The 26,362-nt window shown below is 36.5% G+C and overlaps 1 protein-coding gene across 14 annotated transcripts in view; it reads left to right on the top strand.

Annotated features, from left to right (window-relative positions):
• Positions 1–26,362, top strand: part of LOC309624000 (zinc finger protein 300-like) — a 52,615-nt gene that overhangs the window by 14,420 nt on the left and 11,833 nt on the right. For 12 of the 14 annotated variants that reach the window (XM_082381501.1, XM_082381507.1, XM_082381500.1 and 9 more), the window contains one exon: positions 5,111–13,343. In XM_082381501.1, the coding sequence (XP_082237627.1) occupies positions 5,111–6,651 (1,541 nt within the window). In that variant the 3' untranslated portion in view covers positions 6,652–13,343. Of the gene's footprint in view, positions 1–5,110; positions 13,344–13,479; positions 13,600–13,819; positions 13,909–26,362 lie in introns of those variants that run through there. The other 2 variants (XM_082381499.1, XM_082381498.1) reach the window with 1 other exon arrangement.

The raw sequence follows: 26,362 nt of genomic DNA, 5'->3' as shown, positions 1-26,362 counted from the left end.
AGGTTTGATCCCTGGCTGGGGAGCTAAGATCCCACATGCCTTGTGGCCAAAAAACCAAAACATAAAACAGAAGCAATATTGTAACAAATTCAATAAAGACTTAAAAAAAATGGTCCACATCAAAAAAAAAAATTGAAAAAAAAATGCTATCTTGCTGTTGGTTATAACTGTTTTATAGACATGAAAATGTAGTAAGCTAATATTTATTTACTACCCTGCAATTTAAAACATTGGAAGCATTTAAAATGTCTTTTATTTCTTTTCAAAGACTATGTAGAGTGGTTTGAACAGTGCTTGCCTTCTTATCATTGTATAACTTATGATAAGGAGTTAGCATGTTCTCTGTGCCTTAGCGAATTGTCGTATTCCTTTCTAAGGTTGGGTCAGCTTCCAACATTTTCTCCTTTGTGCTTTCAGTGTTGTGAAATATGTCGAAGGTAATGTGAAAATTTTGGCATCACTTTCTTTGAAATATCTTTATCCCTTCCATCACAACTCAGGAATTTATGTTGATAAGTTTGCCCTCACTAAGTTCCTCTGGCTGCATATCTAAAGTCTCATAAATAGTGGCAATGCCAACATGGTCAGCTATCTTCTAATCATATCCAGTGTTGTTATGTGTTGTTTCTTTGCTGCATTTACATCTTTGTTGGTCAATTCCCTCTTTCCGTTACACATTTTTGGATGATTAGGATAATTTGGATAATGTCACGTGGGTTTATCAATGGGATGCAAGGAGGAAACAAACTATACACTTTGCTGTCTGTATATATATTGGACAACAGATGTGAAGTTAATAATCACCAACAGACTTCGAAAGAAGTGAAATGATTGGGTACTGATCATGATGTGTATCTGTTATTTATTTAGTGATTTATGGACCAAAGAGCTAGCAGTGAAGTTTGTACTTTATGCTATTAGACATACTGTTATCATTAAAGTGTGAACTATGTTGTTGGCAGACTGGTGTTATTTAACTAAACTGTAGTAACTAAATTTCATGCTTGTTGAAATCTTGGAAAATGAGGATTACCTGCATATAATTTGTCCTCTAAGCACGAAGCTGTGTCCCACAAATTTTGATATTTTGTGTTTTCATTTTCATTCAAGTTATTTTCTAAGTTCTCTTTGGACTTTTCAACACATAGTTTATTTACAAATATGTTAATTAATTCCCAAATATTTGGGGATATTTCTGATATTTCTTTTTCTTATTTATTTCTAATTTAGTTCCAGTATGGTTGGAAAATATACTCTGTATGATTTCCATCCTTATAAAATTATTGCAGCTTGTTTTGAAGCCCAGTATATAGTCTATTCTGATGTTTGATTAATGTGTTCTTGAAATGATTGTGTGTTCTGTTGTTGGATGGGGTATCTGTAGATGTCAGTTAAGTCAAGTTCATTGATATTTACTGATTTTTTTTGTCTACTATTTAAAATATATATATATATTTAAAATATGACTTGAATTTTATTTATTTGTTAATTATTATTTTTTAAAATTTATTTTTGGCTGCACTGGGTCTTTGTTGCTCTGCACAGGCTTTCTCTAGTTGCGGCGAGTGAGGGCTACTCTTTGTTGCGATGGGCGGGCTTCTCATTGTGGTGGCTTCTCTTGTTGAGCATGGGCTCTAGGTGCACGGGCCTCAGTAGTTGCAGCACGTGGGCTCAGTACTTGTGGCTCATGGGCTCTAGAGCACAGGCTCAGTAGTTGTGGTGTGTGGGCTTAGTTGCTCCGCGGCATGTGGGATCTTCCCAGACCAGGGCTCGAACCCGTGTCCCTTGCATTGGCAGGTGGATTCTTAACCACTGTGCCATCAGGGAAGTCCTGTCTACTTGTCTTATTAATCATTGTGAGAGGGGTGTTGAAATCTCTAGCTGCAATTGCTAATTTGTCTGTTTTGTCTTTCATTTGTGTTAGTTTTGGTTCATGTTTTGTGGGGCTCTGTTGTTAGGTACATATACATTTATAATTGTTATATCTTCTTGCTGTATTGATTCTTTTGCAGTTTTGAAATATACCTAATTTCTAATATGTGTTATCTTGAAATCTCTATTGTCTGATTTAGTATAGCTACTACAAATCTCTTATGCTTAAAATTTTTTTCCCATCCTTTTATTTTCAACCTATTTATTTATTTTTGAATTGAAAGTGAATCTCTTTTAGACAACGTATAATTAGTTTTATCCAGTCTGACAGTTTCTGATTGGAAAATTATTCCATTCCTAAATCTTTATAATTACTGATTTGGTTTGATTTATGTTTGCCATTTTGCTATTTGTTTTCTATTTGTTTAATCTCTTTTTTGGTCCCTGTTATTTTGTTACCTTGTTTTGTCTTAAAAGAATATTTTTTAATAGACTTATTTATTTATTTATTTATTTATTTGGCTGCATTGGGTCTTCGTTGCTGCGTGTGGGCTTTTCTCTGGTTGAGGAAAGCAGGGTCCACTCTTTGTTGCGGTATGCAGGCTTCTCATTGCGGTGGCTTCTCTTGTTGCGGAGCGTGGGCTCTAAGCACGCGGACTTCAGTAGTTGTGGCACATGGGCTCAGTAGTTGTGGCTCACGGGCTCTAGAGCACAGGCTCAATAGTTGTGGTGCATGGGCTTAGTCGCTCCGCGGCATGTGGGATCTTCCCAGACCAGGCTCAAACCCATGTCCCCTGCACTGGCAGGTGGATTCTTAACCACTGTGCCACCAGGGAAGTCCTTAATAGACCATTTTAATTCCCCTGTTTAATTTTTAGTTGTAGTTCTGTGTGTGTGTGTGTGTGTGTGTGTGTGTGTGTGTGATGTTGCTATAGGGATTACAATATGATACTTATCTTCTTATAACCCACCTTATGTTGATACTGCTTTTTTTTCTCTCACAAATTATAGAAACTTGCACTAGCATAGCTCCATTTTCTGCCCTCCTGAACCACCTTCTGCTGTTTTGTTCTTTTAGTCATGTATGTTATATTTGTATTTGTCATAAATTTGACACTATAGTGTTACTGTTTTTGCTTTGAAAAGTCTTGTGAAGAAATTAGAAGGAAATATTTTTAAAATTACACATATTTAAATCCTTTATATTTACCCATATACTTTAAAATTTTTCTGTTGTCTTGTGGATTTGAGTTATCATCTGGTATTATTTCTTCAGCAAGAAAGATTTTCTTTAGTATTTCTTGTAGATCAGTTCTGTTGGTAACTTTTTTTGTTTATCTGGAAATGTCTTCATTTTGCCATTATTAAAGTTTCATTGAATGTAGAATTCTTGGTTGACGGGTTGCTTTCTTTTAGTATTTTGACTGTGTGTCATTCCAGTATTTCCTGACCTCAGTTTTTGTGTGTATGTGTGTTGAAAATTCAGCCAACAGTACTGTTATTCTTTGATACATGATGTGTCATTTTTTTTTCCTTGCTGCTTTGAAGATTTTTCTTTTTGCCTTTATTTTTCAGCAGTTTAATTCTGATTTGGCTGGTTGTCTTGGTATCCTTCCTGTGGTCTGTTGAGCTTCTTCTATGTGTAAATTAATGTTTTCCACCGAATTTGGTAATTTTAAAGACATTTCTCCAGATTTCTTTTGGCTCTTTCCCCCTCCTTTCTAAACTCCAATTACACGTATACTGGAATGCCTAACTGCTCCTCAGATCTTGAGATTCTATTTTTTTAATAATTTTTCTTTTTGTTCTTTGGGCTGAATAATTTTTAGTGATATATCTTCAAGTTTACTGATTCTGATTTTACCTTCTGCTGTCTCAAATCCACTAATGAGCCCATCTGGTGAAATTTTCATTTCAACTTTAGAATTTTCATTTGGTTCTTTTATTTTTTAATTTACATAAAATAAATATAAAATAAATGTTACTCTTTCTTTAAATTTTGAAAAAGGCATAGAGTAAGTTAACTGCCACCACAATCATGATACAGAAAAGTTCCATTACTCTCAAAACTTCTTCTTCCTGCCTCTTTATAGTCAAACTGGTTCTTTTATATTCTTCTCTCCTCTTTTGAAATTGTCAGTTTATTCACTTGTTCCTTAGAATATCTTCCCTTAGTTTTTTGAATATGTTTATAATAGCTTCTTTAAAGTCTTTGTTAAATCCAACATCTGCACCCATTTGGAGTCAGTTTCTATTGACTGATTTTGTTCCTTAGTATAGGTCATATTTTTTTCCTTATATGTCTAGTAATTTTTGGTTGAAAGCTCTACATTGTAAACAATACGTTATAGCGTCTTTGGATCCTTTTGTTCCTTCTGAGAGGTTTTGTTTTAGAGGCACTTGCTTGGGCTTAAACTGTGACATCTTTCTGTTCTGTGGAGTGTCATCACTAATATCACTGCTTAGTTTTGTTTGTTTGATTAAGCCTGGCTATAGATGTGAACTAATGATTTGGACAGAGGTTTATTAGACACCTAAAGCCAGTATGACTTCTACTCTTTGCCACCTGGATTGTGCATGTCTCAGAACACTTTAAAAGCATAGGAAATTTGCAAGTTTCCCCAGCCTTTCAATGACTGCTGGGCTCACTAGGGTCTCTTTTCACAAATATTTTAGCAGTCAGGTGGGAATGTATGGTGAGTTCATTGTCTCAACCTTTCTATGATTCTTTTGCTTACAAATTCTCCTTGTTAAATTCCTAGCTGCTCTACTATCAGCATAAAACTGTATCCTGTGGATTTGTGTTATCTCTCAATGCCCCATAAACTAGGGGTGCAAGACAGGAAAACCTTAGGAAAGAATGCCACAAACTCCCCATTCTTACCTAATGAAGTAGAAGTTTTTGACAAGTAAACACTTTTCACCTTGTGGCCTGCCTTTGGTAGTTTTCCAGTGCCCTGAATTGGTTGTTTTAAAAATTATTTTATTCAGTTTTATACTTGTTTTCTGAGGAGGGGAAGTCCATGACTACCTCATGCCACCATTATCAGAAGTAAAGTCCATCTTTAGTTACTCATCCAATAAATTTACATGTTTTGTTGTGTTTTAAATGGCCTGTTGCCCTCCCAATTCTCTGTCTTCATGGACCATCCTGGATCATCCGTTTGTTTCACCTCTTCTGTCCTCTACTCAATCTTTATATCTGTTTGATTTTATCTCTGCAATTTTATTCTTTCAGACAGGGAGACTAGACTTGACACACATCAATTGGATACACTTGGAGATGTTTACTTTCATAAGGACATACTGGAAAGTGTCACAAGGGATCATTCATTGTACTCCGTTTTAAAGGTCTGGCAAGGCGACCAGCTGGAGAGAGATCAGGAAAATCAAGACAGACTTCTCAGGCAAGTCACAATCATCAACAACAAAACAGTTATTGAAGAGTCAAACTATACATATAATGCATTTGGAAAAATATTTCATAACTGCACAGACCTAGATACTTCAAGACAAAGACTGTATAAGTGTGATTCATTTGAAAAGAGCTTGGAACCTACTGTAAACCTATTCAGTTGTAATAGGGGTTATGCAAGAAAAAACACAGATGAGAATTTTGGATATGGGAGAACACCTAGTTCTTCCTATTCTAAGCATGAAAAAATTCATAATAGAGTGAAACACTGTGAAGATAGTCAATGTGGAAAAATCATCAGCGATAAACAATCTCTTATTCAGTATGTGAATGTTGAAACTGGGGAGAAGATCTGTGTATGTATTGAATGTGGAAAATCTTTTCTCAAGAAGTCACAGCTCATTATACATCAAAGAATTCATACCGGAGAGAAACCTTATGGTTGTAGTGCTTGTGGGAAAGCCTTCAGTGAGAAATCACATCTCATTGTACATCAGAGGACACATACTGGGGAGAAACCTTACGAATGTTCTGAATGTGGAAAAGCCTTCTCTCAAAAATCATCCCTCATTATCCATCAGAGAGTTCATTCTGGTGAAAAACCATATGAATGTAGTGACTGTGGGAAAGCCTTCTCCCAGAAATCACCCCTCATTATACATCAGAGAATACATACTGGTGAAAAGCCATATGAATGTAATCAGTGTAGGAAGGCCTTCTCCCAGAAGTCACAGCTGATTATACATCATAGAGCTCATACTGGAGAGAAGCCCTATGAGTGTACTGAATGTGGGAAAGCCTTCTGTGAGAAGTCCCACCTCATCATACATAAAAGGATTCACACTGGGGAGAAACCCTACAAATGTGCTCAATGTGAGGAAGCCTTCAGCAGAAAGTCAGAACTCATTATACATCAGATAATTCATACTGGGGAGAAACCTTATGAATGTACTGCATGTGGGAAGACCTTCTCCCGGAAGTCACAGCTCATTATACATCAGAGAACGCATACTGGAGAAAAACCCTATAAATGTAGTGAATGTGGAAAAGCCTTCTGTCAGCAGTCACATCTCATTGGACATCAGAGGATTCACACAGGAGAAAAACCTTACGTTTGTACTGAATGTGGGAAAGCCTTCTCTCAAAAGTCTCACCTCCCAGGGCATCAGCGGATTCATACAGGAGAGAAACCTTATATATGTGTTGAATGTGGAAAAGCCTTTTCCCAGAAGTCAGACCTTGTTGTACATCAGAGAATTCATACTGGGGAGAAACCTTATCAATGTGCTGTATGTAGAAAAGCCTTCATCCAGAAATCACAACTCACTGTACATCAGAGAATTCATATAGTGGTGAAATCATAAGAATGGACTAAGCATAGAAAAGCCTTCAGTATCTGTTCAAGCCTTAATAAGTACCACAAAACTCACAGACTTAATGTGTTTCTAGGCATCTTTGTTGGTACTATTTTACAAGTGAAGTCATATTTCTAATATATTTAATTTTTTAATCAAAGATAATAAAAGACAATAAAAAAGTTTTGTTTATATAAATTTTCACTTTGGCATGTTAAATTTTTAAGATTTGGAACTGAATGATTAGCATAACAGAACAAATTACATATAGTCTATTTTGAAGTTACATGTTCCTGATTATACTACATAATAAGAGTTAGGCATGTGGTAATACTGTTAATGTTAGCCTCTCGTAATTACGGCCATGCAGTAATTCCCCAAAGAGGACATGAAGAAAGTGTGAGTCAAAAAATGCCAAGACCTAGAAACTGCACTAAGGGGAGGGGACTTGACCATCAGAACCTAAAGGTATATGTAAAATTCTTCTTATAGAATGATGGAAAGATGGGTTGAAAAGGTTCAATAAATGTGGTCTTTTTGTGTTTTTTAATTTTGATAATATAAGTTGATTTGTGTCTGTGGATGGACCCAGGACCTTGGAATTGACACTGCTTGCTCATTTCTCCCTTTTCCCCTGCCCCTCTAGGAGCTTGGTGTGGTGGAAAGACATTGTTTCTAAAGTCAGATGGCCATGAGTTTTAACCCTTGTTCCCTTATTAATAGATTGTGTGACATCTATGAAGACCTTTTTAACCCTCAGTGTCTGTTTGCTCACCTGTATGTGAAATCCTGGCAGACAGCACATTCTTAGCTAATATTTATCCTGTTTATCCCTCTCTCTTCTCTTGAAATAGGCTACTAATTCCAATGTGTACACATTTAAATTTGATTTGCATTTAAACACACTGCTTCTGATCTCAGCTTTCCTGTCCTCTCCTCTGTCCATTTCACTGCCTTTGTGTCTGGTGATCTAACTCATGCTATGTTAAAGAGACCTCAATTACTTTTCATTTATTTTATTTTACAAACACATACAAATTGTGATATACCTATATCTGTATCTAGTTGATTCTAATATATATATGGAAATACTAAGGGACAAGAATAGGCAAGTCACTCAGTAAGAACAAATACTAGAATTGATCAGACTAAGGTTTCCCACAAAGCTGTAGTAATATAGGCAATATAGTATTGACACAAGAGTGACAAAAATAGATGAATGAAATGAGAGCCTGAGAATAAAAAAATTATATATGAGTAACTTTATGACAAAAGTGGTATTGTGATCAGAAGGGGAAAAATTATCTTTTTAATAAATTGTTCTGGGTCAACTCATCTAAATATAAATATGAAATGCAAAATGGCAAAGTTTCCAGGTAATTATATAGGAGACTCTTCATAGCCTTAGGATAGGGGAAAATGTTTAACACTGTGCATGAAGAAAAGATTGATAAAATGGCTTATATTAATATTAAAATTTCTTCTGTGTTAAAAGAAGTTATTAGTTTGAATAAACTTGGATGTATCTAGCAAAATTACATATGCAATTTCTAAACATTTTTAGGAATCTTCTAAAGATATGTTGGGGAAATATTAAGAGATGCATGCTTGGGACTTCCCTGGCAGCCTAGTGGTTAAGACTTCGCCTTCCAGTGCAGGGGTGCAGCTTCGATCCGTGGTTGGGGAGCTAAGATCTCACATGTCTTGGGGCCAAAAAAACCAAAACATAAAACAGAAGCAATATTGTAACAAATTCAATAAAGACTTTAAAAATGGTCCACATCAAAAAAAAAATCTTAAAAAAAAAGAGGTACATACTTAACGTTCATTCATCATAGCACTGTTCACAACAGAAAAAAGACAGTAAACAGCCTAAATGATTATTGATAGAAAATGTTTAAATATATCTGCACCCTGGGGACTGTGCAACTCTAAAGAGGAATAAGATACGTCTTTTTATACTCTCCAGTCATGTTCTTAAATAAAACAAGGCACAGAAGAATTACAGTACACTGTCTTCTAAGAAAGACAGGTAGTGGTGGGAAGAAATGCACATATTTTCTTATATATAAGTACAAATGCTGAAAGGAAAGACCCAAATATTAATTAAAATGTTTTGCTCTAAGGTGATGGAACATGGTGGAGAGGATAGTGATATCCCTTAGACCTCTCATGAATGTAACTTTGTTTTGTATAATTGACTTTGGAACCATGTAAATAGTGTAAATAATAACAAAACAAAGTCAAAATGAAGTGACACCTAAAAATTTAACAAAATGAAACTAAACATATATAGCATTGGTGGTTACCATACCGAGAAATAATTTCAAGGAACTTTAAACTGTTTGTTTTTCCCTGGTGGGATATATCATAAGGATAAAGGAACGGCAAAGAAGGTGTTTTTCAGTAACCGTTCCGTTACTCATAATACTGGTATTGATAATAATATTGGATACATACACATACAGAGAGAAGAAAAAGAAATGAAGGAATGGATCAAATAAATACAGTAGTCCCCCCTTATCTGCGGTTTCGCTTTCTGTGTTTTCAGTTACCTGCTGTCAACCTCCATCTAAAAATATTAAATGGAAAATTCTGTAAATAATTCGTAAGTTTTAAATTGCACATCATACTGCGTAGTGTGAAGAAGTCTCTTACTGTCCCACTCCCTGGGACATAAATCATCCCTTTGTCCAGTGTATCCTGCCTGTGAAGTCACTTAGTAGTAATTTCGTTTATCAGATCAACTGTCATGGTATCACAGTGCTTGTGTTCAAGTCACCCTTATTTTACTTAGTAATGGCCCTGAAGCACAATAGTAATGATGCTGGCAATTCAGATATGCCAAAGAGAGGCTGTGAAATGTTTTCTTAAAGTGAAAAGGTAAAAGTTTTTGACTTAGTAAGGAAAGAAAAAAATTGTATGCTGAGATTGCTAAGACCTATGGTAAGAACAAATCTGTGAAATCGTGAAGATGGAAAAATAATTCATGCTGGTTTTGCTGTCACACCTCAGACTTCAAAAGTTATGGCCCCAGTGCATGATAAGTGCTTAAGTTAAGATGGAAAAGGCATTAAATTTGTACAAGAAGATATTTTGAGAGAGAGGTCACATTCACATAACTCTTATTACAGTATATTGTTATAATTGTTTAATTATTAGTTACCGTCTTATTGTGCCTAATTTGTAAATGAAACTTTTATCATAGGATGTATGTATAGGAAAAAACAGCTCAATTTCAGGCATCCACTGCGGGTCTTGAAACATATCCCCTGTGGTCAAGGGAGAACTACTGTAGTTATGAATGTCTTTAGGAACCAAAGATTTCAGGTGTATGATAAAAAATTACCATATCAAAGATGTTAAGTAAAAACCTTATAATCCTAAATTTGTTTTTCTCCCTAGAGTTACTGAGATATAGTTGACATAGCATTGTGTAAGTTTAAGGTGTACAAAGTGATAATTTGATACATGCAATGTATATTTATAATGTGACATTTACCACAGTATGGTTAGTCAACACCTTCATCACCTCACATAGTTATCATTTTATTTTTGTGGTGAAATCATTTAAGATTTACTCTCAGCAACTTTCAAGTATATGATACAGTATTGTTAGCTGTAGTCACCATACTATACATTAGATCCCCAGAACTTATTTATTATGTAACTGGAAGTGTGTACCATTTGACCAACATCTCATTTTCCCTGGCCCTCAGCCCCTGGCAGCCACCAAACTACTCTCAATTTCTATGATTTTAGCATTTCCATATTTTATATATGTGGGGTCATTGAGTATTTATATTTCTCTGTCTGACTTTACTTACCATAATGCCCTCAGGGTCCATCCGTGTTGTCACAAATGGCAGGATTTCCTTTTTTCCCCCAGTTTTATTGAGATATAACTGACATATAACAAACATTGTATAAGTTTAAGGTATACAGCATAATGATATGCATATATTGTGAAATGATTGCCACTATAAATTTAGCTAACATCTATCACTTCATACAGCTACAGGTTTTTTTCCTGTGCTGAGAACTTTCAAGATTTACTCTGTTAGCAACTTGCAAACATATGATGCAGTATTGTTAACTATAGCCACCGTGCTGTACAGGAATTCCTTCATTTTTTTATAGCTGAATTATATATATATATATATATATATATATATATATATATATATATATATATATATATATATAGTCATATGTAGTTTTTAAAAATAAATTTATTTATTTTTGGCTGCGTTGGGTCTTGGTGGCTGTGCACGGGCTTTCTCTAGTTGTGGTGAGCAGGGACTACTCTTTGTTGCGGTGCAGGGGCTTCTCTTGTTGCGGTGGCTTTTCTTGTTGCGGTGGCTTCTCTTGTTGTGGAGCACAGGCTCTAGGCGCACGGGCTCAGTACTTGTGGCTTGTGGGCTCTAGAGCGCAGGCTCAGTAGTTGTGGCGCATGGGCTTAGTTGCTCCGTGGCATGTGGGATCTTCCCGGACCACAGCTTGAACTCGTGTCGCCTGCATTGGCAGGCAGATTCACCACTGTGCCACCAGGGAAGTCCTGTTATGTAGTTATAAAAATGACTATTGTGATTAATGCTGCAGTGAACATGGGGATGTAGATATCTCTGCAAGTAGTGATTTCACTTCTTTTTGATATATATGCCCAGAAGCAGGACTTTTTTAGGAACCTCCATGTTTTCCATAATAGCTGTGCTGATTTACATTCATACCAGTAGTGTATAGGGTTCCCCTTTCTCTGCATCATTGCCAACATGTTATCTGTCTTTTTGATGATAGCCATTCTAACAGGTATGAGGTTAGAATGGTTTTGATTTGCTTTTTTCTGATGATTAGTGATGTTGAGCACCTTTTCATATACCTGTTGACCATTTGGATGTCTTCTTTGGAAAAATGCCTATTCAATTTCTCTGCCCATTTTATAATCAGATTGTTTCTTTACTATTGAGTTGTATGAGTTCCTTATATATTTTGGATAGTAACCTCTTACCAGATCAATGATTTGCAAGTATTTCCCCCTCTTCCATAGGTTGTCTTTTCATTTTGTTGATTATTTCCTTTTCTTTTCAGAAACCTTTTAATTAATTAATTAATTTAGATTTCTAATTATTTTTATTTTTAAAATTTTTTATACATCTTTATTGGAGTATAACTGCTTCACAATGCTGTCTTAGTTTCTGTTATACAACAAAGTGAATCACCCATATGCATGCATATATCCCCATATCCCCTCCCTCTTGAGCCTCCCTCCCACCCTCCCTATCCTACCCCTCTAGGTCGTTGCAGAGCACCAAGCTGATCTTCCTGTGCTATGCTGCTGCTTCCCACTAGCTATCTATTTTAAATTTGGTAGTGTATATATGTCAGTGCTAACTCTCACTTAACCCCAGCTTCCCCTCCCCCGCCACTTGTGTCCTCAAGTCCATTCTCTATGTCTGCGTCTTTATTCCTGCCCTGCCATTAGGTTCATTACTACCTTTTTTTTTAGATTCCATATATATGCGTTAGCATACGGTATTAGTTTTTCTCTTTCTGACTTACTTCACTCTGTATGACATGTACAATGGAATATTACTCAGCCATAAAAAGAAACGAAATTGAGTTACTTGTAGTCAGAAGCTTTTTAGTTTGATGTAGTTCCACTTGTTTATTTTGCTTTTATTTCCTCTGCTTTTGGTGTCATATCCAAAAAAAAATCATTGCCAAGACCAATGTCAAGGAGCTTTTCCCCTGTTTTCTTCTAGGAGTTATATGGTTTCAGGTAAATTTAGTCTTTAATCCATTTTGAGATAACTTTTGTGAGTGGTGTAAGGTAGGGGTCTAGTTTCATTCTTTTGAATGTGGATACCCAGTTTTCCCAGCACCATTTAATGAAGAGATTATCCTTTCTCCATTGTGTGTCCTTGATGAAGATTAGCTGACTGTATATGTATGGGTTTATATCTGGGCTCTCTATTCTGTTCCACTGGTTTATGTGTCTGTTTTTATAGCAGTACCATTCTGTTGATTACTATAGATTTGTAATATAGTTTGACATCAGGAAATATGTTGCCTCCAGCTTTGTTCTTCTTTTTCAGTATTGCATTGGCTGTTTAGGGTCTTTGTGGTTCCCGATGAATTCTAGGATTGTTTTTTCTATGTCTGTGAAAAATGCCAATGGAATTTTAATAGTGGGTGCATTGAAACTACAGGTTGTTTTGCTACTATAGACATTTTAACAATATTAAGTCTTCCAAACTATGAACACAGATTATCTTTTCATTTATTTGTGTCCTCTTCAGTTTTTTAAATTGGTATCTTATAGTTTTCAGTTTGAGCTTATACCTAAGTATTTTATTGTTTTTGATGCCTTTGTAAATGGGATTTTTTTTTTTTTTTTTTGGCCATGCTGTGTGGTTTGCAGGATCTTAGTTCCCTGACCAGGGATCGAACCCAGGCCCTCGGCAGTGAAAGCACTAAGTTCTAACCACTGGACTGCCAGGGATTTCCCTGGGATTGTTTTCTTAATTTCTCTTTCCAATAGTTCATTGTTTGTATATAGATGAATAACTAATTTCTGCATATTGATTTTGTATGCTTCAGCTTTCCTGAATTTGTTTATTATTTTAACAAGTTTTTTGGTAAAGTCTCTAGAGTTTTCTGTACAAGCATACTTTGCTCTATCATGCTTCACTTTATTATGTTTTGCAGATGTTGTGTTTTTTACTAACTGAAGGTTTGTGGCAAGCCTGTGTTGAGCAAATCTACTGGTGCCATTTTTTCAACAGCATTTGCTCACTTTTTGTCTCTGTGTCACATTTTGGTAATTCTTGTAGTTAGAAGTGGAGCCTGAAGATGTGACTGAGGTGCTACAATCTCATGATAAAACTGTAACGGATGAGGAGTTGCTTCTTATGAATGAGCAAAGAAAGTGGTTTCTTGAGATGGAATCTACTCCTGGTGAGGATGTTGTGAAGATTGTTGAAATGAAAACAAAGGATTTAGAATGTTACTTAAACTTAGTTGATAAAGCAGCGGCAGGGTTTGAGAGGATTAACTGCAATTTTGAAAGAAGTTCTGTGGGTAAAATGCTATCAAACAGCATTGCATGCTACAGAGAAATCGTACGTGAAGGAAGAGTCAATTAATGTGGCAAACTTCACTGTTGTCTTATTTTAAGAAATTGCCACTGTCACCCCGACCTCCAGCAGCCGCCACTGATCAGTCAGCAGCCATCAACATTGAGGCAAGACTCTCCATCAACAAAAAGTAAGACTCGCTGAAAGCTCAAATGGTGGTTAGCATTATTTAGCAATAAGTTATTTTTAAATTAAAGTATTACATGCTTTTAGATATAATGCTATTACATACTTAATAGACTACAGTATATTTTTAACATAGCTTTTATATGTACTAGGAAACCAAAACATTTGTGTGACTCACTTTATTGTGCTATTCACTTTATTGCAGTGGCCTGGAACTTTACCCTCAATATCTCTGAGGTATGCCTGTATATAAGGTCATGTCATCTGCAAACAGAGACACTTTTACTTTTTACTTTTCGATTTGGATGGCTTTTTTTTTTGTGTGTGTGTGTTCAATAGAAGTGTCAAGAGTGGGCACATATTTGTGAGCTTTTCAGTTTTGCTTCTGTTATTGATTTCTTGTTTCATACCACTGTGGTCAGAAAAGATACTTGATATGGTTTCAGTCTTCATAAATATGCTATGACTTGTTTTGTGATCTATCTTATGATTTATCCTGGAGGATGTCCTGTGTGCCATTGGGAAAAATGTATATTCCTTTGCTGTTGAATGAAATGTTGTGTATGTGTCCATTTGATTTAAAATATAGTTCAAGTTCCTTTGTTGATTTTCTGTCTGGATGATCTATCCATTGTTGAAAGTGAGGTATTGAAGTCCTCTACTATTACTGTAGTTTTATTTCTCCCTTCAGACCTGTTAGTATTTGCCTAATATTTAGGTAGTCTGATGTTGGGTGTATATATATTTATAATATTGTATTATCTTGATTAATTGACCCTTTTATCATTATATAATGACCTTTTTTGTCTCTGTTTCGGTTTTTAACTTATAGTATATTTTGTCTAATATAAGTATAGCTATGCTTGATCTCTTTTGGTTTCCATTTGCTTGGAATATCTTTTCCCATTCTGTAACTTTGAACCTATACATGTTCCTAAAGCTGAAGTGAGTCTCTTGTAGGCAGCATATTGTTAGGTCTTGTTTTGTTGTTGTTTTTAAAATCTATTCAGCCACTCTATGCCTTTTGATTGGATAATTTAATCAATTTAAAGTAATTGTTGATTGGCAAAGACTTATTGATGCCACCTTATTGTTTCCTGACTGTTTTGTATTTCTATTTTTCTTTTCTTCCTCTCTTGCTGTCTTCCTTTGTTAATTGATGATTTTCCTTAGAGGTGTTCTTTGATTGCCCTCTCTATCTTTTGTGTATCTACTCTAGGTTTTTGCTTTGATTATCATGAGGCTCACATAAAATATCTTATTCTATTGTAAGCTGATGATAACTTAACCTGATTGCATACAAAACTACCCTTTGCTCCCCTCATTTTATGTTTTTAATGTAACAATTTATGTCTTTTTATTTGTATATCCATTAACAAATTATTTTGGCTATAGTTATTTTTAATACTTTTATCTTTTTTAACCTTTCTACTGGAGTTAAGTGTTTAATACACCATTGTATGATAGTATTAGAATATTCTGAATTTGACTATGTACTTACCTTTACAACTGTGTTTTATATTTTCATGTTACTAGCTAGTATCCTTTCATTTCAGCTTAAAGAATTCCTTTTGGCATGTCCTGTAAAGCTGGTATAGTGGTGATGAACCTCCTCAGTTTTGCTGTCTGGGAAAGTCTTTATCTCCCCTTCATTTCTGAAAGGCAGCTTTGACAGGTGGCTCTTGTTTAGGACCTTGATCCATTTTGAGGTAATTTTGTATATGGTGTTAGATAAGGGTATGAATTCATCCTTTTGCATGTGGCCATCCAGTTTTCCCAACGCTATTTATCGAAAAAGACTGTTCTTTCCCCTTTTAATGGTCTTGGCATCTTTGTTAAGATCATTTGACCATATACGCAAGGGTTTATTTCTGTCCTCTCTATTCTATTACGTTGGTTTATATGTCTATTCTTATGCCGATACCACACTCTTTTGATTACAGTAGCTTTGTAATAAGTTTTGAAATCAGGATGTGTTAGACTTACAACATTGTTTTTCTTTTGAAGATTGTTTTGGTTATACAGGGTTTCCTGAGGTTACATATAAATTTTAGGATGGATTTTTCTATTTCTGCAAAAAACATTATTGGAGTTTTGATGGAAATTGCATTGAATCTGTAGACCACTTTGGATGATATTTACATCTTAACAGTATTAAATCTTCCAGTCCATGAATATGAGATTTCTTTCCGTTTGTGTGTTTCTATAAGTTCTTTCAGCAATGTTTTGTAGTTTTCAGTGTACAAGTCTTTTGTGTCCTTGATTAACTTTATTCCCGTGTATTTTATTCTTTTTCTTGCTATTATAAATGAAATTGTTTTCTTAATTTTATTCCTGTTTTCATGCCTAAATGTTGTACAGTCACTCAAACTGTTCAATTATCTTATGCCCACATAAGATCATGGAAATTCTCTATATTCAGATGTTCTATTCATACAGTTCAAATCAAAGTAAAATTCCCATAACTATCCTTGTACCTTTAAAAATCTAGAATCCTGAGCTTGGTGGTAAGAACATAACCTCATGTCTTCATAAAACCCATCGAGAGAGAAGACTTAAAATCCTTCTGGGAAAACACTCTTTCCCAACCCCAAAATAATCTAAAATAGGCAGTAGAACACAGTGACCTAAAATGAGGGGGGACAAATTCACATTTTGTATAATATACACTACAATCAGTAATGCAATTAGTGACCATAAGCTTTCCAATGTACAATTTATTCAAAAGTCTGAAATGTTCAGTGGATAAGGAGACAGTTGTATGCTAGAAAGATGTAATATTTTTTGCATGGTTTAATTAAAATATAAAGCTATTTGTCCAAATAAAAGCCATATTCATTATGTACTTGGTTTTTTTTTTAAAAGTCACTGGTACATGTATAGTCTGGACATGCTGGTAGTATCAAAGTCAGTGCCTCTTCCCATGGCAGTAACAATGCATTTAGCATTAACTTATGGGTTAAATCTGGAAATGACTTCATAGCATTACTTTGGCTAGCACAACAATTTTAGATAACACTCAGATAAATATAGTTATATGAAATGTGAAGCATTTATCTTATGCAGCTTAAATTGTGGTTGAAAACTATCAAATGCAAACTGAAAATAAAAGCACTTTACAGTAGAAAAGTTTTGTAAAGATAGGGTACCTTTTAAAGTCTTTATATCGCATTGTTAGCAAATTTTGTTTTTAACACTATTATGGAATAGCCTACTTGTGTTAACAGATTTTTTTTTTTTTTCACACACACACACACACACTGTATTTTATTTTTCAAGAGATAAATAGACTGACACCAAGCATTGTACATGGATGACCACAACAAAAGCAACAATGATTGCAATTACCAAACATGAAACACACTCATACTATGTCATAATATTGACATTCAGTCCAGTAATCCTCCACTGTAACAGCTCCTTTACTTTGCAGTGAAAATTGATTTGTATATTCTTTGCCTCTGAGTCCTTGTGGGATTTTTTTTTTTTAAATTCAGACAGAAAGTCACAAAAATTATACTCATCCTCATCAGTTCACTCAGTCCCATGTAATTAATTTTTTTTTCATCTTGATCTTTTGTTAGCACTTTTATGAGTTCATCAGTTTTTCATTAGAGTTCTGAAAATGCTTATTCATTCAGTTCAGCAGTACAGTCAGTTACCAGAAACCTGTACTTGTCAGAGGCTTTTCCATGAATTTCTTGAAGATGAAACCCTTTTATAGGAACATATTTGCAAAATCATCAGAGTACACCCAGAACTGTCTGTAAATGACAAAAGACTTAAAAATGACCACGGTTAAAGATTTGATGAAAGTTCATAATAATGCAGTTGACAAGAAAATTAGTTATTTCTGAGATATACATTTTAAAGTAATAACTAGGATTATTACTTATAACATTATACCAGAACATATAAGATTTTTAGAAATTTCATGTAATGTCTGAAACATTTAAATTAACATATTTCCATACATATTTCCATACAAATACAAATATAAGATTTTTAGAAATTTCATGTAGTGTCTGAAACATTTATATTAACATATTTCCATACAAATAACCCAATGAAAGTTTAGTATTAGTTGTTTTGTTTGTTTTTTTATACTGCAGGTTCGTATTAGGCATCAATTTTATACACATCAGTGTATACATGTCAATCCCAATCGCCCAATTCAGCACACCACCATCCCCACCCCACCGCAGTTTTCCCCCCTTGGTGTCCATATGTCCATTCTCTACATCTGTGTCTCAACTTCTGCCCTGCAAACTGGCTCATCTGTACCATTTTTCTAGGTTCCACATACATGCATTAATATACGATATTTGTTTTTCTCTTTCTGACTTACTTCACTCTGTATGACAGTCTCTAGATCCATCCACGTCTCAACAAATGACTCAATTTCGTTCCTTTTTATGGCTGAGTAATATTCCATTGTATATATGTACCACATCTTTATCCATTCGTCTGTTGATGGGCATTTAGGTTGCTTCCATGACCTGGCTATTGTAAATAGTGCTGCAATGAACATTCGGGTGCATGTGTCTTTTTGAATTACGGTTTTCTCTGGGTATATGCCCAGTAGTAGGATTGCTGGGTCATATGGTAATTCTATTTTTAGTTTTTTAAGGAACCTCCATATTGTTCTCCATAGTGGCTGTATCAATTTACATTCCCACCAACAGTGCAAGAGTGCTCCCTTTTCTCCACACCCTCTCCAGCATTTGTTGTTTGTAGATTTTCTGATGATGCCCATTCTAACAGGAGTGAGGTGATAGATACCTCATTGTAGTTTTGATTTGCATTTCTCTAATAATTAGTGATGTTGAGCATCTTTTCATGTGCTTCGTGGCCGTCTGTATGTCTTCCTTGGAGAAATGTCTATTCAGGTCTTCTGCCCATTTTTGGATTGGGGTGTTTGTTTCTTTAATATTGAGCTGAATGAGATGTTTATATATTTTGGAGATTAATCCTTTGTCCGTTGATTCGTTTGCAAATATTTTCTCCCATTCTGAGGGTTGTCTTTTCGTCTTGTTTATGATTTCCTTTGCTGTGCAAAAGCTTTGAAGTTTCATTAGGTCCCATTTGTTTATTTTTGTTTTTATTTCCATTACTCTAGGAGGTGGATCAAAAAAGATCTTGCTGTGATTTATGTCAAAGAGTGTTCTTCCTATGTTTTCCTCTAAGAGTTTTATAGTGTCCAGTCTTATATTTAGGTCTCTAATCCATTTTGAGTTTATTTTTGTGTATGGTGTTAGGGAGTATTCTAATTTCATTCTTTTACATGTAGCTGTCCAGTTTTCCCAGCACCACTTATTGAAGAGACTGTCTTTTCTCCATTGTATATCTTTGCCTCCTTTGTCATAGATTAGTTGACCATAGGTGCGTGGGTTAATCTCTGGGCTTTCTATCTTGTTCCATTGATCTATGTTTCTGTTTTTGTGCCAGTACCATATTGTCTTGATTACTGTAGCTTTGTAGTATAGTCTGAAGTCAGGGAGTCTGATTCCTCCAGCTCCATTTTTTTGCCTCAAGACTGCTTTGGCTATTCGGGGTCTTTTGTGTCTCCATACAAATTTTAAGATGATTTGTTCTAGCTCCATAAAAAATGCCATTGGTAATTTGATAGGGATTGCATTGAATCTGTAGATTGCTTTGGGTAGTATACTCATTTTCACAATGTTGATTCTTCCAATCCAAGAACATGGTATATCTCTCCATCTGTTGGTATCATCTTTAATTTCTTTCATCAGTGTCTTATAGTTTTCTGCATACAGGTCTTTTGTCTCCCTAGGTAGGTTTATTCCTAGGTATTTTATTCTTTTTGTTGCAGTGGTAAATGGGAGTGTTTCCATAATTTCTCTTTCAGATTTTTCATCATTAGTGTATAGGAATGCAAGAGATTTCTGTGCATTAATTTTGTATCCTGCAACTTTACCATATTCATTAATTAGCTCTAGCAGTTTTCTGGTGGCAGTTTTAGGATTCTCTATGTATGGTATCATGTCATCCGCAAACAGTGACAGTTTTACTTCTTCTTTTCCAATTTGTATTCCTTTTATTTCTTTTTCTTCTCTGCTTGCCATGGCTAGGACTTCCAAAACTATGTTGAATAATAGAGGTGAGAGTGGACATCCTTGTCTCGTTCCTGATCTTAGAGGAAATGCTTTCAGTTTTTCACCATTGAGAATGATGTTTGCTGTGGGTTTGTCATATATGGCCTTTATTATGTTGAGGTAGGTTCCCTCTATGCCCACGTTCTGGAGAGTTTTTATCATAAATGGGTGTTGAATTTTGTCAAAAGCTTTTTCTGCATCTATTGAGATGATCATATGGTTTTTATTCTTCAATTTGTTAATATGGTGTATCACATTGATTGATTTGCGTATATTGAAGAATCCTTGCATCCCTGGGATAAATCCCACTTGATCATGGTGTATGATCCTTTTAATGTGTTGTTGGATTCTATTTGCTAGTATTTTGTTGAGGATTTTTGCATCTATATTCATCAGTGATATTGGTCTGTAATTTTCTTTTTTTGTAGTGTCTTTGTCTGGTTTTGGTATCAGGGTGATGGTGGCCTCATAGAATGAGTTTGGGAGTGTTCCTTCCTCTGCAATTTTTTGGAAGAGTTTGAGAAGGATGGGTGTTAGTTCTTCTCTAAATGTTTGATAGAATTCACCTGTGAAGCCATCTGGTCCTGGACTTTTGTTTGTTGGAAGATTTTTAATCACAGTTTCAATTTCATTACTTGTGATTGGTCTGTTCATATTTTCTGTTTCTTCCTGGTTCAGTCTTGGAAGGTTATACCTTTCTAAGAATTTGTCCATTTCTTCCAGGTTGTCCATTTTATTAGCATAAAGTTGCTTGTAGTAGTCTCTTAGGATGCTTTGTATTTCTGCAGTGTCTGTTGTAACTTCTCCTTTTTCATCTCTGATTTTATTGATTTGAGTCCTCTGCCTCTTTTTCTTGATGAGTCTGGCTAATGGCTTATCAATTTTGTTTATCTTCTCAAAGAACCAACTTTTAGTTTTATTGATCTTTGCTATTGTTTTCTTTGTTTCTATTTCATTTATTTCTGCTCTGATCTCTATGATTTCTTTCCTTCTGCTAACTTTGGGTTTTGTTTGTTCTTCTTTCTCTAGTTTCTTTAGGTGTAAGGTTAGATTGTTTACTTGAGATTTTTCTTGTTTCTTTAGGTAGGCTTGTATAGCTATAAACTTCCCTCTTAGAACCGCTTTTGCTGCATCCCATAGGTTTTGGGTCGTCGTGTTTTCATTGTCATTTGTCTCTAGGTATTTTTTGATTTCCTCTTTGATTTCTTCAGTGATCTCTTGGTTATTTAGTAACGTATTGTTTAGCCTCCATGTGTTTGTCCTTTTTACGTTTTTTTCCCTGTAATTCATTTCTAATCTCATAGCGTTGTGGTCAGAAAAGATGCTTGATATGATTTCAATTTTCTTAAATTTACTGAGGCTTGATTTGTGACCCAAGATGTGATCTATCCTGGAGAATGTTCCGTGCACACTTGAGAAGAACGTGTAATCTGCTGTTTTTGGATGGAATGTCCTATATGTATCAATTAAATCTATCTGGTCTATTGTGTCATTTAAAGCTTCTGTTTCCTTATTTATTTTCATTTTGGATGATCTGTCCATTGGTGTAAGTGGGGTGTTAAAGTCCCCCTCTATTATTGTGTTACTGTCGATTTCCTCTTTTATAGCTGTTAGCAGTTGCCTTATGTATCGAGGTGCTCCTATGTTGGGTGCATATATATTTATAATTGTTATATCTTCTTCTTGGATTGATCCCTGGATCATTATGTAGTGTCCTTCCTTGTCTCTTGTAACATTCTTTATTTTAAAGTCTATTTTATCTGATATGAGTATAGCTACTCCAGCTTTCTTTTGATTTCCATTTGCATGGAATATCTTTTTCCATCCCCTCACTTTCAGTCTGTATGTGTCCCTAGGTCTAAAGTGGGTCTCTTGTAGACAGCATATATGGGTCTTGTTTTTGTATCCATTCAGCCAGTCTATGTCTTTTGGTTGGGGCATTTAATCCATTCACGTTTAAGGTAATTATCGATATGTATGTTCCTATGAGCATTTTCTTAATTGTTTTGGGTTTGTTTTTGTAGGTCCTTTTCTTCTCTTGTGTTTCCCACTTAGAGAAGTTCCTTTAGCATTTGTTGTAGAGCTGGTTTGGTGGTGCTGAATTCTCTTAGCTTTTGCTTGTCTGTAAAGCTTTTGATTTCTCCATCAAATCTAAATGAGATCCTTGCCGGGTAGAGTAATCTTGGTTGTAGGTTCTTCCCTTTCATCACTTTAAGTATATCATGCCACTCCCTTCTAGCTTGCAGAGTTTCTGCTGAGAAATCAGCTGTTAACCTTATGGGAGTTCCCTTGTATGTTATTTGTCGTTTTTCCCTTGCTGCTTTCAATAATTTTTCTTTGTCTTTAATTTTTGCCACTTTGATTACTATGTGTCTCGGCGTGTTTCTCCTTGTATTTATTCTGTATGGGACTCTCTGCGCTTCCTGGACTTGGGTGGCTATTTCCTTTCCCATGTTAGGGAAGTTTTCGACTATAATCTCTTCAAATATTTTCTCGGGTCCTTTCTCTCTCTCTTCTCCTTCTGGGACCCCTATAATGCGAATGTTGTTGCGTTTAATGTTGTCCCAGAGGTCTCTTAGGCTGTCTTCATTTCTTTTCATTCTTTTTTCTTTAGTCTATTCCGCAGCAGTGAATTCCACCATTCTGTCTTCCAGGTCACTTATCCGTTCTTCTGCCTCAGTTATTCTGCTATTGATTCCTTCTAGTGTAGTTTTCATTTCAGTTATTGTATTGGTCATCTCTGTTTGTTTGTTCTTTAATTCTTCTAGGTCTTTGTTAATCATTTCTTGCATCTTCTCAATCTTTGCCTCCATTCTTATTCCGAGGTCCTGGATCATCTTCACTATCATTATTCTGAATTCCTTTTCTGGAAGGTTGCCTATCTCCACTTCATTTAGTTGTTTTTCTGGGGTTTTTTCTTGTTCCTTCATCTGGTACATAGCCCTCTGCCTTTTCATCTTCTCTATCTTTCTGTAACTGTGGTTTTTGGTCCACAGGCTGCAGGATTGTAGTTTTTCTTGCTTCTGCTGTCTGCCCTCTGGTGGTTGAGGCTATCTAAGAGGCTTGATGGGAGGCTCTGGTCAACAGATTTTTGAAATAAGAAAATAGGCAAATGTGCCACGGGGTTTTCTAAAAATCAAGCAACACACACTTATATATACAGTATCACTCAGTACCTGCAAAATGAATGTGAAGATTACAGGATCTAGTCTCTTATTCTACAATAATAAACAACAGAAACAACATCTTACCAATGAAGGCAGAAAGTAGGACTTAGAAGAATCTAATCTCAATTGACTTTAAAGCATTCATATAAGAAATAAATGCATATTGCACAAACAATGAGAAAAAATGTTCCTCCAAGCAACTCAGTTCCAGCTGGGGGACAACACAGCATTAGCCTGAACCTAACAACAATCTCAGAAGAGCACATGTTCTTTTCTGTAAATGATAAAGGTGTGAAAACATAGAAATGTCTGCCACATGAAGAGTTATAAAGAAAAAATACAAACCCAAACTTAGATGTAAAGCAAAAAAACCTAAATATTGAAAAACTGAAAACTGGCAGATCAAAAAATGCTGAATAACTGTCTTCTCTGAGAGCTGAAAGTTTTTGTTGACACAAAGGTATTTACGTACAACTAAGGCTTGCTGGTTAAATATCTGAGGCATATCTGGCCTTGAACACTTTCTTTATATGCTGGAGTTGTACACAAGTTTTCTCAGTTATTTAAAATAAATAAATGAAAAACCCCACTTCTCAGCAGCTGCATTAACATGAAACAATGACCTCAATACAAGGGAAAAAAAAGAAAAACAAAATGAAACAGAAATCCTAGATAAGTAGGCAATTGGCAGCATATCCAAAAATGATAGCCTCCAAGGATCCTTCCAAGTTTCCAGTGACTTTCAGTTATGATCCATGGGATTACAAATATGTGCAATTCCATTACTTGCTGCTTTTTATTTAATTTGGAAAGTTTGCTTATGACTTTGATCAAGTCCCCATTTTCATCCTTTAGCCTCTGGTTGTCTGCTTTTAGATCTGGTAAAAATGTGAGCTCTTCTTTCACTTCAGATATTCTTTTTAGAGCTCTTTGTCCCCCTTTTTCCCAACTTCTAGTAGTGACCTATCTGCAAATCTTTCTTGTCTCTGGGTGGCCTTTTCCAATTGCAATTTAAGATCTGTCAGTTCCATATATGTATCATGTAGCTATGCTTTCAGCTTTTCATTTTCAGTTCGAATTTGTTCATAAAGCTTTTTAAAGTCAGGGAGTCATCCTTTTCTAGCCTGCTACTGTAAGTCTTTCTCTTTTTAAAGTAACTGTATGATGCAGAGTAACCCAGCAAGGAATTAATACCAATCACTAGATGACATGGAACTTGTTTCACATCTAGAAATGGAATCCATCTAAGTTTCTTTCTTATTGGATCTCCCATCTGTATCTGATTGTTGTTCTTTTTCATTTTCATCTCTATCTTGTGTCCAAAATGAAACTCCTGTAGATCTTCTTTTCTCTCTTGGCCACTGTTGTTCTCTGATTGATTTAGGGTGTGCTTTATTTTCTCCTTTTTCTTCTCTCTTTTCTCCCTCTTCTTCATTTTCTTTTGTTAATCTTCTGGAATACACAGAAGTTATACCTACAAGATTGTTTGGCCTGTTTAGATGACTTGAATCATAGAGTGAACTGTTCATGGTAGAAAGTGAACAGGATGCCCTCGCCCCCCACCCCGAGGTCCGTGGCGCAGGGTGACTCTGGTCGCTGGGCCTGCCTGCTCTGTGGGCCACGTGGTGTGCTTCCACCTCCCGCTCCTTCGTAGCTGCCCCAGCTCAGGGCCAGGGCCACATGGTGAGTGAGGCGGGGTCTGGGGAAGGCGGTGCTGCCCAGGGACCCTGGGTCATCCTAGTTGTGGGAGGGGGTGCTCAGGAAGAAGGGGCCTGCAGTGGGGGGCTCAGGAAGAAGGGGCCCTAGTTGTGGGGGGGGGTGCAGTGGGGGAGGTGGGTACGGCGTGGGCACTAGCTGGTGGGTTGGGCAAGGAGGCCACCATCTTCAAGGTGGAGGTCGTGCAGCAAGGCGTGGCCCTGGAGGAGGGAGAGGTGGCGGGGATCCGGGAGGAGTTAGGGCTGCTCGTGGAGGACATCATGCAAGTGTTGGAGGTGGTGGCAGAGGAGGAGCAGGAGGAGATGCAGGCGGAGGAGCGGGAGGAGAAGCCCCAGGAGCAGGAGCAGGAAGAGCCAGAGCCGGGACCCACGACAGCCTGGCCCCCGCTAGAGGCGCTGGGGGCCCTGCAGTTAGAGCTGAGCACTCTGAATGTCCAAGCCAGCAGGGCAAGCGCAAGATCAGTCAGAGGCGGAATCCTCAGTTTGATCGCAGAAGGGCCATCATCCAGGGCATTCCTGGCTTCTGGGCCAGAGCCACTATGAACCACTCCCAGATGTCGGCCATGATCAGTGACCAAGATGAAGACACGCTTAGTTACATGATCAATTTGGAGGTGCAGGAACTGGGCCATCCCAGGCACCACTGCAGGTTGATGTTTTTCTTTCGGAACAACCCCTGCTTCTGGAATGACATGATCGTTAAGGAGTATCACCTTAGCATTGCTGGATATAGGGCGTCTCGTTCCACTCCCGTCCAGTGGTTCTGGGATTATGAATGAGGAGCCCCCAACTGCAGGCAGGACACCACCAGCCTTAACTTCCTCAACTGGTTGTCTGACCACAACTGCCCAGGGTCTAACAGGATTGCTGAGATCATCGGCGAGGAACTGTGACCCAATCCCCTGCACTACTACCCCAGGGAGGAAGGCCCCACCAGGATAGACCCGGAGATGAAGGTGTCGGGGGAGCCTCAGAGTTTGGCCAAATAGCACAAGAGGCAGGAGGTGTCTACAGATGTGGGAGACGCGTGGATGTATCTACCTATGTGGTTCTGGTGCCCAGGGGAGAAACGAGGAAAGGATGGCCAGTGAAGGTTCCAGAGAGCTGGGCCCCACATGTGGGGAATGATGCCCAGAGAGACATAAACAAGCTAACAAGTTCCAAAAAAAGAGAAAGTGAACAGGATGGAGTGGTTGAACTTGAAGTCAGTTCTGGTCTGTAAGGCTGATAAACTTTTTTTTTTCTTTTCCATTTTGGTTTATTACAGGATATTGAATATAGTTCCCTGTGCAATACAGTAGAACCTTGTTGTTTATCCATTCTATATATAATAGTTTGCATCTGCTAATCCCAAACTCCCACTCCATCCCTCCCCACCCCTTCACCCCCACTTGGCAACCACAAGTCTGTTCTCTATGTCTGTAAGTCTGTTTCTGTTTCATAGATAAGTTCATTTGTGT

The sequence above is a fragment of the Balaenoptera borealis genome, assembly GCF_965194805.1.
Source record: "Balaenoptera borealis genome assembly, chromosome: 2".
NCBI classification, from domain to species: domain Eukaryota; kingdom Metazoa; phylum Chordata; class Mammalia; order Artiodactyla; family Balaenopteridae; genus Balaenoptera; species Balaenoptera borealis.
This window is presented reverse-complemented; position numbering and strand designations above follow the sequence as displayed.